We start from the raw sequence: 14,262 nt of genomic DNA, 5'->3' as shown, positions 1-14,262 counted from the left end.
CTCTAAGCATAAGGTAATTTGGTAGTTGTTTCAAAGCCTGTTGAAAAAAGAAACAAAATCACTGAAAAGGAAGATGATGTAATTTTCACGTTTTAGCATGTAAACAAATGAGTGTGCATACCTTCCCTTAGTACGGTTATTTCAGGATCATTTGACAATATCTTTTTTAAGTAACGTATTCCCTTTCCACACACATGTAGTATTTACACAGTATCCCCTAACACATGGTACCAAATCTGCAGTGCCTTCCATAAATTAAAAGTACACCAGTACATCTTTCACACTTTGTATGTTTCCATTTATCTGGATTCACTCAGACTAGAAAAACAATGCTGAAGTGACTGAACTTCTGCTGCTCTTCCACACCTTCTTACTTTGCTCTGCAGTTTCTAAGCTGAAAATTTGCTATTATTTGGAAAAAAAAAAAAAAAAAAAAGTATGTTGTAAGCATACCTAATTAAGAAAAGGATTGGATGCTGTCCCTGAAGAATTTCAACATGCTGCTTGCATTTGTACATTTAACTACAAAGCACCCGCTATTTTCTAAACCCTTCCATTTTTCCCAGTTGTTGAACGGTGGATTAGCTAAATCTTGTCTCAGCCACAAATCTTTTATTTTATGCACGTTTCTACAGATACTTTTCTTTCACAGCTGCTTACAACCACTAGCAGAAGAGCTCGCTGTGACGGAACAACACCCCGAGCCCCGGCCCGCCACGAGGCAGTTGAAGAACCGCCCTCAAGGCGTGCTGTGCGCTGCAGCACCAGGGAGACAAGCCCCGCCCAGCGCCGCCGCACCGCCCACCCTTCGGCCCCGTCAGCTTCAAGCGCGGAGCCGGCACTGCGGCTGCGCTCCGCCCACGGCCGCCCGTTCTGGGCACGCGCGGGCGAGACGCGCACGCGCCGTAGGCAGGGGCAGGTGACGGGGCAGCGGTAGGAGCGCGCCGCGATGGTGTACATATCTAACGGTGAGCGGCGGCTGTCGGGAAGGGGCGATGCGAGGGCGGTAGAATTGCAGTGGCTGCCGTGGTCTGGCCTTAAGGCAGCAGCTTCTATTGGTGGGGCGAGGGGTGCGGGCCGGAGCTGCAGCGGACCCCTTCGCGCATCTCCGGCTCTACAACACGTCGTCCCCGCCCTGCTCCCCCAGCTCCACGCGCTGCTCCGTGCTCGGCATGTGTTCTTGTGCGCGCTTGTGCCCGTATGCAGCGTCTAATGCTCCGCTCCAACTGTTCCGAGAACCGCGTGCTCGTACTTAGGTAAACCTTTAGGCGCGGGGTGTAGTCCTCCATCCTGTCTGGATACGATTTCAAGTCACATAGTGATGTAATTCAATAAACAGTGCTGAATGTTTCCTCTCTTGCCACGTAATAGGACAAGTTTTGGATAACCGGAGCCGGGCTCCTTGGAGCTTCTCATCCATAACAGATTTCTTCTGGTCGATAGCAGACTTTGTAGTTATGTTGTAAGTATATATATTAAAAAAAAAAAAACACCACTATTCTTTTGATGAACTTTATTTTAAACTTGTCATATGTTGATGCTGATAAGTACTATCGGTAGTGCAGTACCACAAAGACGCTGGATTTATTTGTAGCATTCCATAGGGACTATTCACACAATCAGAGTTGTAGGGGCTGGAAGGGACCCCTAGAGCCCCTCAAGTCCAACCCTTCTGCTAAAGCAGGTTCCCTACAGCAGGTTGCACAGGTTTCGAATATCTCCAGAGGAGAATCCACAGCTTCACCCGTTGCAGTGCTCCATCACTCTTCTTTGCATGAATATGGAACTTCCTATGTTCCAGTTCGTGCCCATTATTCTATTGCTGACTACCACAGACAAGGGACTGGAAAACATCTATCAATGTTTTAATATTGTTACATGGTCTCAATTATGAAGCACTTGATGCACATATTTAATACAAAGTATATGAAAACCGATACTAAAGAACTGGCAGTTCTTCCATTTCAGTAGTGCAAAAAGAAAAACTGCATGCATTTTTGTTAAGATTCTAATGGCTGATCAAACTGAAGTATTATTTGGTGGATTTCTACTACTGACAATGGTTTCTTGCTGCATAACAATACTCACATAGCAGTAATCTTATATGCATGCCCCAGAAGCTAAAGAATCAGTTATTTTGATGTCTTCAACAGTCCTTCATTATCTTAGTTACAGTTATATTGCCTGCACTTTATTTAGTACAAGAATAATGTTCAGTTTTAAATACTTGACAATTTGGTTTCTTTGAGCTGTATTGTTACTTGGGACTGTGTTGCAATTTTATAATTCTGCATAGAAGAAAAATTACAAGGATTAAACAACAATAATCTTGACAAGATACTATTCACTCCTAACACTACTGGTTTTTTAGTCCACCTCTTACCTTGCAGTCCCAAAATCTAGAAGCTATGTTTCGCCATCCATTGAACATAACTACTCTTGTTTTGTGTTTTTTTTTTTTTCAGCTTCCAGAGCATTATTCAACCAGATTTGAGGAGAAGAGGCTACACATCCTCCTCCTACTTAGGACAGAGCGATGGAAGAGGGTATTTTTCATATTCTCAGTTCTGTTTATCTTTTTTTCACTGCCCCTGAAAAATGTCATACTGTGATCGTGATCACAGTCACAATTTGCATCAAATCAGGTCACGTGAGAGGACTAAAACGTTTGGTGTTTTTCTACAGCATTTTGTATGAAACTTGTTGATAATAATACAGAGTTTTGAATAGAATAGCTAGAGTAGCAGTACAGTCTGATACAATTTTTTAGGGCTGCATAATAGATGTTTGTCTTTAAAATTCTTGTTTGGTTAGCCTTGCTGATATTAAGTGTTAGATTTGCACGAAAAAGTCACTTTGTGTTAGATTTATCTATATATTTTAGACAAAACACTTTATTATGTGGATATAGACATTGTAACTACTGTGTTTCTTTGTTCCTAATGGACAGCCTTACCTTTTTACAAAGCTGCATGAAAGCATCAGTTACTGGCAACTACAAATTTTCACATCAAACCAAACAACTTTCTAAAGGCTTTATCAATCAAATTGCTATAGTTTAGATACAATGTTTTTATATTTCTAAATTAACAGAATGCCTATTAAATAGATTTTGCCTTTCTTGCTTTTTCTATAGGCCTCCAGGAAATCCTCGCCGAAGAATGGGAAGAATAAATCACTGGGGTGGAGGCCCTAGTCCACCACCAATGGCTGGAGGTGGATGAGGAAGGTAATTCCCTATCTCCTCAATCCTGGTTTAGGTGTTTTTTTTTATTTTTTTTATTATTATTATTATTTTTCAACTCCTAGAGATAACAGTAACAATAGGGTTTAAGGTAGAATTGAGTTATTATTGAGCATTATCCTACTGTAAAGCTGTAATGCAATGGAAAACACAGCAATAATAGCAGAGTAGCAGACAAAACAAAACAGCAACAAAAGTTACCAAGACAGGAACAATAGAAGTGGATAGATATTTCATTAACAGAAAAAAAAGTGTGCGTGAAGTAGTGTAGTATGAAGTTTTGGCTCAGAAGTAATGAGCTTCTAATTGTAATTACATAGAAATTAGTATACAAAGCATAAAACAGATATTTGAACGTAGCTGATAAAAAATGATTTAGCACTCAGTCTTTTTTTGTTTGCTAATATTAAGTCCCATCCAGATCAGTAATAACTGAAACTTTGTTTTTTTTCTCATTGTTATCATATTACAGATGATATTTTTTCTTTAAGGGGGATTCCTAAAAATGGAAAGAAGGAAAAGTTGTTAAAAAAAATCTGCTACTAAAATACTTTTTCCACTGACAGTGCTATAGCTGTGCACATCTCGAATTGTAATATAGCATAAATCAGAATTGCTTAACAAGGGAGTAAAAACCTTTCAAAAGCCTAACGTTACATTTCTTGCTACTGCCTAATAATTGTAATTCAAAATACAAATTCTGTTTTGTTAAAATGATGGGATTTTCATCTAACTGAATGTATATATGGTTTAACTTACTTTAAGACTTAAGTAAGCTGCTCTTTTCATGAATTATTATTCATTATTGAAACAAAAGTTGAAAGGAAAATGCGCATGCAGATGGTAATACAGTGAGTCTTGTGGCAACAACTTCATACTCAAAACCAACCATTGCACACTTATATTTCAGTGTCCTTAGGAAAAAGGAATAAATGCCTCTTCATATATATGTATTTTTTTCATTTGGATTAGTTTTTTTCTTTTGGAACTAGCCATGAAGCAAGCAGAGACAGTGGGTAGAGCTTTTGGGGGAAAATGACGATGTGCAATCTGCTCAGGATGAAAATTCCAAGCTTTTGGCAGGTCTCATTTAGCTAAATTAAAATCAGTTTTATTTTAAGATGGTTACTTATATCTTGCAAAGGAGGACCTTGTTATTTTTAAACATGATGCAATTATTTTGTCTTTCTAGGTAAATGCCTGCTGTAAGAGGCAGGCAAAGGAGCATGCATGTTTGCAAGAAGAAAGGGAAGAGAGTTCAGTGGTGGACCAAATGAGTTTGGACGTTGTGAATGTGCGTGTCTAACTAAGAACTGTTCTGCAATATAAGCAGATTAATGAAGTTGTACTGGAAAATCCTTCAAGGATCCAGTATAACTGAAGTGCAGCGTTATTAAATACATGTTTACTGTCTGTCTAAAGTCTTTGTATAGTTTCTGAACATTTTACTGTAGTTGCAAAATAAATTATATATGGCTTGTCAGAAGGCTGGCTCTTAATTTTTAGACAACCAAAAAGTTCTACTCAAAGCACAGTGAACACCTTTCTGGTCAGATGAGGAAAATGTGTAATACTTACACATGACACCAAAGATCACTCAAAAATCACTTAAAGCAGTGCTTCCTTAAAGGTTTTAAGGAACCTTTACTGGTTCTTGCTGTGTTTTTATAATATTAATGATGTGCTAAAAACACTTGTAAGATGCATTTTTAGTTTTTTTTGTTTGTTTGTTTGTTTTAAACGGTCCTTCCATTTTAAAAGACTCATTTCCTTAAAGCCCAATTGTAGGTTCTATAACATTCCCACTTCATAAGCACTCATGAAACAACTTTCTTCTGTTCTCAACACACGTGCATATTCTGTGCAAATAGGACACTTCGAATAAAATGAGGTTTCATTTTCGTTACAGGAAGAAAAGCTGCTCGGTAACACTGAGCACTAACACACAAGTTATTTTCTTCCCTGTCACTGCTTTTCTGCATGGGCTGCGACTTTCAATCGTTGTTCCGGGCTCTGTTTGGTCCATGGGAGCGGGCCGGTTCCTCCAAGCAGAACCCAGACGGAGCTAACTTCTACGAAGTGCCGCTTTCAGTTTTTCACCCGGTTTTTCTCACAGCCTCCAGCAGCTAACTATCGCCTCCAGCAGCGTCCCTTTGTTACCAGCAGATTCATGAACACGTCGGCTTCCGCCTGCTGCTCATAGAGAAGCTCGAACTCCGCCCGCCCCGCGGTACCAGCCGAGCTGTCCGGGGGGCGGTGCCTCCCGTGCTCCCGCCCGTTCCGCCCCGTGCCGCCGCCGGGCCCAGCTCGGAGGCGCCAGGCGGGCCGGGAAAATGACCCAGGCGGAGAAAGGCGAGACGGAGAACGGCAAGGACAAGGAGCGTGAGCGAGAGCAGCGCGGCGGCAAGCGGCCCATCGTCCCCGCCGCCGTGCCCGAGTCCCTGCAGGAGGTGAGGCCGCGCCGCCCCTTTTAAAGGCCCGGCGGGGGACGGGAGGGCAGCGCCGCGGGGCGGGCGCCCACCGCTCGCGTTTTGTGCTTGCAGCAAATCCAGAGCAACTTCATCGTGGTGATCCACCCCGGCTCCACGACCCTGCGACTCGGGAGGGCCACGGACACGCTGCCTGTGGGCATCCCTCACGTCATCGCTCGGCGGCACAAACAGCAGGGCCAGGCGGCGTACCGGGACAGCTGGCTGCTGCGGGACGGCCTCAATGTAAGCTGCACCGCGGCGCCCCGGCCGGCCGAGCGCTGTTCGGGTTGCGGCTTTGGATAGCTTGGCACGGAGCCGCTGGGACCTCCGATGCACAAACCTTCCCTCCGTCCCGCGGTCTAGTAACCTCAGCAATGAGTTTGCAGTCTAATTTAATTCAGTATTACCAGTTTTCAGGCTGCGCGGCAAGTGTTTATGATATGTGCTATTTCTGTTGCTTAGAAACCTGAAAGTACAGAGCAGAGACAAAATGGCCTAAAAATGGTGGACCAAGCAATATGGTCCAAAAAGATGTCAAATGGTGCCAGACGTATCCCAGTGTCACCTGACCAGGTAACTCCTCTTAAAATTGTAATAAATTGTGTTCTCATGTGGTATAATGCTATGTTTTAACACATAAGAAAAAATATTCTGTATAAAGTATATATGAATAGTGTTATTGTGTCCCATACCTCCAAAGATCTAAGAAGATGAAGGTTTAAAATGGATTTTCAGCGTGGATTGCTGGGGGTTGTCTGTTTGTTTGTTGCTTCCATGCACAAAAAGTGCCTGGTAAAAACAATGTTTGATTTGATTACATCTCAGGCCAGGTCATACAACAGACAGATGCGGCCAGCTATTTTAGATCACAGCTCTGGGGCCAAGTGGACAAACACCTCTAATCATCCTGAGTTTTTGGTAGGAGAGGAGGTAAGATTTATTTCCTACCTGAAATGAGGCTTATTGTTATCCTTTAATATAACTGTGTATTGAAGAGCAATTTGAACTCAATTTAGACTAAGTTTAATCAAACAGAACTTGAGCAGCTCTACTTGGGACTAAGCGAATATTATCATTCAAGAAGACCAGACAGTTTTCCTCACTTGCCTAGCTAGAAATATATATCTATTTCACAGAATCACAGAATGGCCTGGGTTGGAAGGGATCTCAAGAATTGTGAATCTCCAACCCCCACTGCCACAGGCAGGGCCACCAACGTCCACATTTAGTACTAGACCAGCTATTTTAAACAGCAGGGAAAACGGTATTTCTTTGAAAGATTCATGCAGTGTAATTTTCAAGGGTAAGTAAAAGATAGGTCTGAATATTCTTAAGTCTTTATTCTAATAGTAGAAGCAGTGGGGTAGAGTCACTGTTGCTGTAAGTGAGAGCTTTACCTACGTGGTATAAATCAGATGCATGGAAGGAAACTGAGAAAAAAGGATCAGTGCATGGAATTACTGTTGACTAATTAGGTATTCATGAGTTTTCAAGAGTTTTTACATTAATTTAGCTATTAGTGAGATAACACAGAAAAGACACTTTTATGTACTTAATGATCTAGAAGGTCCTTTCCTATCTGTTTCCATCTTCTATATCCATGGATTTGAAAATTCAAATAATTTAAACCATGTACAGAATGTCTTAAGACAGTACAGCCCTGCTAAAAAGAAAGACACCATATTGCCATCCCATTGGTCTCACTGCTGCTGTACAGGAAGTTCTGTCAGTTTCTGAAATATTTTTCTATTATTTATTATAAATATTGGGAGGGAAATAACTTCATTTCTTATTTTCAGGCACTGTATGTTAATCCATTAGATTCTTATAATATACATTGGCCAATTAGGAGAGGGCAGCTGAATCTACACCCAGGACCTGGAGGCTCCCTCACTGCAGTATTAGCAGATCTTGAAGTTATATGGTCACATGCAATACAAAAGTACCTGGAAATACCACTGAAAGATCTAAAGGTGAGCTATGAACAAGTTTATGAGGGCTGTATCCTATTCTGTAAATGCTGTCATTAACAAAAAGCACCCTGCTTGCACTGGTAGGCTCTTACTGGCACTTGTCTTAACAGATAAATTTTAGCAGTGGTATATGTGGTTCCTAGGACTTCATTAATGACCTGTCTGCTGTTAACTTGCTACTCACTGAATAATTTTTGAAATTATTAAAAATAATGTTGCTTCTTGTAGCATCTTGCATGTGATCCTTTCTTTCTTCGAAACAGGTATTCAATCATGTAAAGAGACAGTTTATTTGAGAGCTGACTTTAATTTTTCATTCTTACCTTCAGTACTACAGGTGCATTTTACTAATTCCAGACATCTACAATAAACAACATGTGAAAGAGCTAGTGAATATGATCCTAATGAAGATGGGCTTCTCAGGTAAAACCATATGTAAGCAAGCATTGAGTGATTAACAGCATAAAGACGTTGGTGGTTTTTTGTTGGTGGTGGTGGTTTTGTTTGGGTTTTTTTTTTTTTTTGCTTTAAGGAACATTCTTACAGGCTGGTTTCAGCTTGACTGAGCCTCTCAGCTTTCATCTTTTGATGTTCACGTAACCGTTTCCTCTTTTAGAGGGGAGAAATGGTTGGCTAGCATTGAAACAATTTTGTTATTTTATTTTTTCGGCTGGAAGGAGACAGAAATATCTACTATTTCTGAACTTTAAGTATGGGCTTGTGATACAAATATGAATGTACTCTGTTAACAAAGATAAGAGTGAATTGAAAGGAAAACAGGGTGAAATTGGACCTTGTTTTGTAACTATTTAAAGATCCTGTTTAAAATACTAATTGTAATGATACATGATTAAAAACTAGGAAGAAAAAAAATAGGAAAATGCTTCACATGCATCTGGAAACAAAGAGCTTGAATACAAGCTACAAAAATAAACTGGCAACAGTATCCTAACTCTTACAAGATAGGAATGCACAAATGTAGGCTTCCGTTTTTCTAGTAGCTTTTCTCAGAACTCCAAGGGCCTATACAACCCATCTTAATTTAATATAGAGCATTCCAGCGTGTCGAAGCTATTAGCAGGTTTTAAAAGACATTAGGATGTCATTTGAGCATCAGAAACACAGCTCTGGAGCTTGGTATAAATTCAATATAAACTTTTTTCTTCATGTTGCTAGGAATTGTGGTGCACCAGGAGTCTGTCTGTGCTACATTTGGAAGTGGTTTAGGCAGTGCGTGTATAGTAGACGTGGGAGATCAGAAGACAAGTGTTTGCTGTGTGGAAGATGGAGTTTCCCATCGCAACACCAGGTATCTCTTCATGTGCAGAATTATTACAAGCATGTACCTAATTACTTACCAAAGACTTGACTTTAAAAAAAGTAAAAATACTTCTACATCTACAGGGTTGGGGATTTTGTTTTTATTATGAGCTCTTCAACAGGATCATTATGTTACAATATGAGCCTTAAAGAAATGACATTTCTTTAAGAAAGCAGTGGAACTGATACTGTGCTGTACAGACTGTTTGGAAGTCACGATCACAGTGCATCTAAAACATTGTTTGTATTCCTATGTATACCACAGTAGTAGGTAGAGTAGTTTAGAAAATAATAATCCTTTTTTTTTTTTATGCTTTAGGCTCTGCCTTGCATATGGAGGATCTGATGTGTCAAGATGTTTTTACTGGCTTATGCAACGAGCAGGGTTTCCGTACAGAGACTGTCAGTTAACTAATAAGTTGGATTGCCTTCTGCTTCAGCACCTAAAAGAGACATTTTGTCACCTAGACCAGGTGAGAAGGCAAAGTGATGTATTCTCCTATTTACCTCTATAGAAAGCTGCTTTGGGGAAGCTCTGTGGGAACCTACAATTACTTGCAAATTAAAAAGCGTATAAAATAATCAGAACACGGGGAACAGTTCAGAAGATGCACGATTTATTCCTTGAAATGTTGTTTGCACAACATGTGTATTTTATTTTTAATATAGAATAATTAACTAATAGTCCTAAATAATGTATTTTTAATTATTAGGTACAGGAGAGCTGTAGGAAACAGGTTTAATGGGCATAGAAAACCAAATACTTCATTCAGTAGAATGCTGGCAGGACTGGAGAAGCTTTAGAGTTGAAGTATTTGAAACTTATTTTGTTGATCTTCTAGCTGAAAGGGATCCCAGCTCTTAGAAAGGACATTTATTTGTTCATATTACTCAAAGAAGCTGATAGCACTTGCATACTTGCTATTTTTCAGCTTGTTTTGCAAGCTCTGCCACAGGGTCTTGTCTTCTGCACAAACTCTCTTTATAGAGGCTTAAACAGGTAGAAAGCTGTTTTGGCAAATCTTGCTAGAATAAAAAGACTTTTCAAGGAGTTGAAGAATAGATAAGTGAAATTCCGAGGCTGAGGAGTTTTGTTACTTTTTGTTATTGTCCAGTTTAAGTTATGCAGAATGTAAGTTACTGATCCTGATAGAGGTATGTAAAAATATTTATTTTTAATACTTTTTTTTTTTTTTTGACTGCAGGATATTTCTGGGTTGCAAGATCACGAGTTCCAAATTCGGCATCCAGATTCTCCAGCTCTATTATACCAGTTCCGATTAGGGGATGAAAAATTACAGGTTATGTTCATTAAATGAACAAGTAGTATATTGTAGTATGCTTGGTGATGGCATTAAAATGAACTGCATTGTGCGAGAATGTATCTAATGAGGCAGTAGGAGATGCACAACACTTCTAATAACCTTTGATTGTCACTTCAATTGAATGTTTCTATGCTTATCCCTCAACTGCAAGGAATTGTGCAAGTTTTTCATTTTGTAACAACATTTAAGTTCCTTGTACATGACACATTGCTAGAATCTGTGAAGTCTGTGTACAAGCATATAAGTTTTAAAACATATGTAAAATTTTTACAAATCTGTTGGAAAAAAGACATTCTGAATTGCAAAAAAAACTAAGATAGAACAAGGTTTTTCTTCTCTATAATAAATTCCAATTAGTAAAAATATACATAATAAAACGCCAAATCTCTCAATTTTTTCAGGCTCCAATGGCTCTGTTTTATCCAGCAACTTTTGGAATTGTTGGACAAAAGATGACAATTTTGCAGCACCGGTCACAAGGGGACCCTGAGGATCCTCATGATGAGCATTATCTGCTAGCCACACAAAGTAAGCAGGAGCAGGTGTGTGAATGCTTGTTTGTTTTTCTTTCCCCCACAAAGTATTATTTCATTCAGGAATAAAATAAGGACTCATTACCTCATCTCAGAGACTGAAATTCATTATCTGGGTCAACAGCATAAAAGAACTCTAAGGAATTATAGGTATCTAGAAAAGATCTTAATCTAAACTGTGTATTTTCAGTCTGAAGGGTCTTCATGTTAATGGCATTGATACATCTGATGTATTGGTACATCTGAAAGTAAAACCCTCTCTTTGAAAGTGAGAATCAAAATAAAACTGATATGAAGTAGTAATGTAACCTTTAGCCTTTCTGTGCAGAAAGGTAAAGAGGTGATGTTTAGCCATTGTATTGTTCTGTAATCTGCTGTTTCTATTTTTCATAAATTGACTGTTAAACTATTTCCTTATTTTTAAGTCTTCAAAAGCTACAGCTGATAGAAAATCCATGTCAAAGCCTGGTACCTTTGAGGGAGAAATGAAAGGCCAAGTTACAGATATTTCAGAGAGGATGTACCCCCAAGAAGTTGAACTGGGATCCTCCCAAAGTGACTGTATGATACCTGGAAATGATTCAGAGGAACCTTTAACTGCACACACGTCCAGAAAAACAGTTGTTTCTCAATTTGAAGGCAAAGCTTTAGGCCTTGACAAAGCCATTCTTCATAGTATTGATTGCTGTGGTAAGGATTACATTATTATGATTCTGAGAAATATGCTTGTCAGTGTGGATTTATGTTAACTACTATATTCTAGGAAAGTAACACGTATATCCCTTAATTTTACCAGCTCTAGAGGTACCTGCACTATTCCTTATTACAACTTATTTTTAGATTTCTTGAGCTTGTTTTTGAAGCTCCAAGAAGCAGGAAAGTTTTCAAAGTAAGCAGTTCTCAGTTTCTATTTGATTTGACTTGCACTTAGTTCTTTATAATAGAATAACTACTAAAAATATATATTTCTATATGCATCCATTCATTCCAGCCTCTGATGATACAAAAAAGAAGATGTACAGCTCCATCTTGGTGGTGGGAGGAGGCCTTATGTTTCATAAAGCTCAAGAGTTCCTTCAACACCGAATTCTCAACAAAATGCCCCCTTCTTTTAGAAGAGTAGTTGAGAACGTTGAAGTCATCACAAGACCTAAGGTATACCATTAACTGATAGCTAAATGGTTAATCAACTGCAGTCAAGTTCTTCAGAAGATTATATAAAATATATTCTCTCAAAACCAGAGATTAGTTGTATTTCTGAGGAGATTTAGGTAATTAGAGGTAAAGCAAGACCATTACTGATATTGATCATGAACGTAAAGGCCATGTTTCCAAAGTGGCTGTGCCTCAAAAACCCTAGATGGTCTTTCCATGTTTTTACCTCTTTATCATGAAAAAGTTTCTCTTACATAATTTTGAAAGTTTTTTTCTCTTCCTCTCACCCCCAAGATGAATAACGTTGGAATAAACAGAATGCAAGGTTTGAGAATCAGACTCGTACTGTGTATAATCCTGTTTTTGGATTTAGGATATGGATCCCCGCTTAATTGCATGGAAAGGAGGTGCTGTGTTGGCCTGTCTTGACACAACTCAGGAGCTGTGGATATATCAGCGAGAATGGCAGCGTTTTGGTGTCAGAATGTTACGAGAGCGAGCTGCATTTGTGTGGTAAATGATGTGTTTATACAGTTAATTAAAAATTCAGTTCCCTCAAATGCCACTGTTTGTGTTTGGGTTTTTTTTTGGTTTTTCCAAGGCACTGGAAAAAAAAAATCTACTGATCTTCTGCTGATATTTAATTTAATAAAATTAAATTGAACTGAGATTTTTTCAGTAGCAGTGCAAAAATCTTACAGAGTCCATATTACTTCAGTATTGCTATACTCGATTCTATTTTGAGTTGTATGCATTGAATTCTGTGTACCTCCATCTCCAGATTCTCTGTATCACATAGGAGATACATATGTATATACCCACATTAAAGTTGCACAGTGTGGGAAAGAGGTATCAAATGCTGAAATGGTAGATATTAAGCCAAGACTGGGAAGACTGCAGCCTGTGGGATTAATGTCTTATTACAATTCCTGTGCTACTGTTACCAGAAGATGGAATTGTTGTACAAGCCATTATTGTGGAAACCACAGAAGGGAGAACCTAAACTTCAGTTGCTGTTGTAGTTGCTATAGTAAATTGTATTATTCAGTGGAAAAACATCACTTTCAACTTAAGTATTTTTTTCTTGCTTGTTCTTATCATTAAAAAATTATTAGCTTTTCATTATCCTTGGTATTTACCTTGTCCCTATTCAAAAGTAATAATACAAAATGTGTGTCCCCAATTCACAGAATCACAGAATCACCCGGGTTGGAAGGGACCCCAAGGATCATGTAGTTCCAACCCCCCTGCCTAGCAGGGCCACCAAACATACACATTCAGATCAGGACATACACATTCAGATCAGGGATTCTGCCCCCTCACCTTCCTTCCCTCAGCCCCATCTTTCAACCTGGCCTTGCACAGAAGGACAAATAAGCCCGATAGCAGACAGCTGGTTCAGCAGCTGAAAAACAATTGAGCATGCACCTAAAAAGCAATTTATGACTATGAGTCAATCTTACTCCGTAAATGGTGAGCAGCCCAAGAGCCCCTTTGAGCTCTCCTGCACAGCAGCTGGCTGCATGACAGGATCTCTCCCTTGAGCAGGGGCACCTCTTGAGGTTACAGCTGCACAGAGATATGTCCCTTACACTCTGATGTCAAGCTCCCTTGCCAATACAGATCCTCAGTAAGTGACTAATTGTTTTAGGTTTTGTTAGCTTCACTAAGATTCAATCTTAAATTGACTGTGCACATGTAATCCCTTAGGTATAAACCACTGACAAAACCTGAGACTAGGAGTGCCACATCTAGGCTCCTTACCTCCATGGTTCAAGGAGATTAGAAAACAAGAGTTCACTCTGAACCTCATAGGCTCAATAGGAAGGCCTCCTGTATGTTTATGTTTAACTCTATCCTCTGCATAGTAAATAATGGAGTGTATCCAGCCACCTTGAATCTTAAGTCACTGTTAAAGCACTACATTATATTACAGTATACCATGTCAATAAATATATTCTAGCTTCTCTTTTATGAGGGCAGTATAGTGTTTTTGTCCCACCCACGACAACCCAGAAGAACTAAATTTCTTCTACATAGCACCAACAGCCATAGAGGCTTTTTCTCTTTGTAAATAATCCTTTGTTACAGAAGTTCTATTTCTTGTTTTATCTTCTGTAACAAAGGCTCCCATCACCCTCAAACCAAGCTTCAAATATGTATTTGCAGCTATAAAGTATATTAATACTATTAAAATGCTTAATATAACATAAAACATCAATTAATATAGTAGTTACAGGA

General features: G+C 39.2%; 1 protein-coding gene and 1 long non-coding RNA gene across 3 annotated transcripts; both read left to right on the top strand.

Moving 5' to 3' along the window:
• Positions 1-788: 788 nt before the first annotated feature.
• LOC125698974 (uncharacterized) lies at positions 789-2,488 on the top strand. Its single transcript, XR_007379394.1, has 4 exons — positions 789-968; positions 1,148-1,256; positions 1,372-1,462; positions 2,466-2,488. It is a non-coding gene; the product is annotated as an uncharacterized LOC125698974 (long non-coding RNA).
• A 40-nt stretch (positions 2,489-2,528) lies between these two features.
• On the top strand, positions 2,529-12,586 carry ACTR8 (actin related protein 8). Of its 2 annotated transcripts, none has more exons than XM_048957971.1 (15): positions 2,529-2,546; positions 3,137-3,229; positions 4,437-5,694; positions 5,788-5,958; positions 6,178-6,288; positions 6,541-6,645; positions 7,515-7,688; positions 8,018-8,111; positions 8,865-8,997; positions 9,328-9,481; positions 10,214-10,309; positions 10,735-10,875; positions 11,292-11,556; positions 11,858-12,021; positions 12,395-12,586. In XM_048957971.1, exons 3-15 carry the CDS (start codon positions 5,578-5,580, stop codon positions 12,536-12,538), a joined length of 1,869 nt encoding a protein of 622 aa, XP_048813928.1. In that variant the 5' UTR covers positions 2,529-2,546; positions 3,137-3,229; positions 4,437-5,577; the 3' UTR covers positions 12,539-12,586. The 2 variants fall into 2 exon arrangements, with proteins under 2 accessions (XP_048813928.1, XP_048813929.1); XM_048957972.1 differs by lacking the exon at positions 12,395-12,586 and adding an exon at positions 11,663-11,755 and having other exon boundaries at positions 11,858-11,970.
• Positions 12,587-14,262: the final 1,676 nt, after the last annotated feature.

This window comes from Lagopus muta, chromosome 11, assembly GCF_023343835.1.
Source record: "Lagopus muta isolate bLagMut1 chromosome 11, bLagMut1 primary, whole genome shotgun sequence".
Taxonomy (NCBI): domain Eukaryota; kingdom Metazoa; phylum Chordata; class Aves; order Galliformes; family Phasianidae; genus Lagopus; species Lagopus muta.
This window is presented reverse-complemented; position numbering and strand designations above follow the sequence as displayed.

Excerpts from the sequence above, each read along its gene's own strand:
- ACTR8 (XM_048957971.1), top strand. The coding sequence starts at position 5,578 with ATGACCCAGGCGGAGAAAGGCGAGACGGAGAACGGCAAGGACAAGGAG. Across the intron at positions 7,689-8,017 it reads TACCACTGAAAGATCTAAAG|TACTACAGGTGCATTTTACT; the intron begins GTGAGCTATGAA and ends TCTTACCTTCAG. Across the intron at positions 8,112-8,864 it reads AATGAAGATGGGCTTCTCAG|GAATTGTGGTGCACCAGGAG; the intron begins GTAAAACCATAT and ends TCATGTTGCTAG.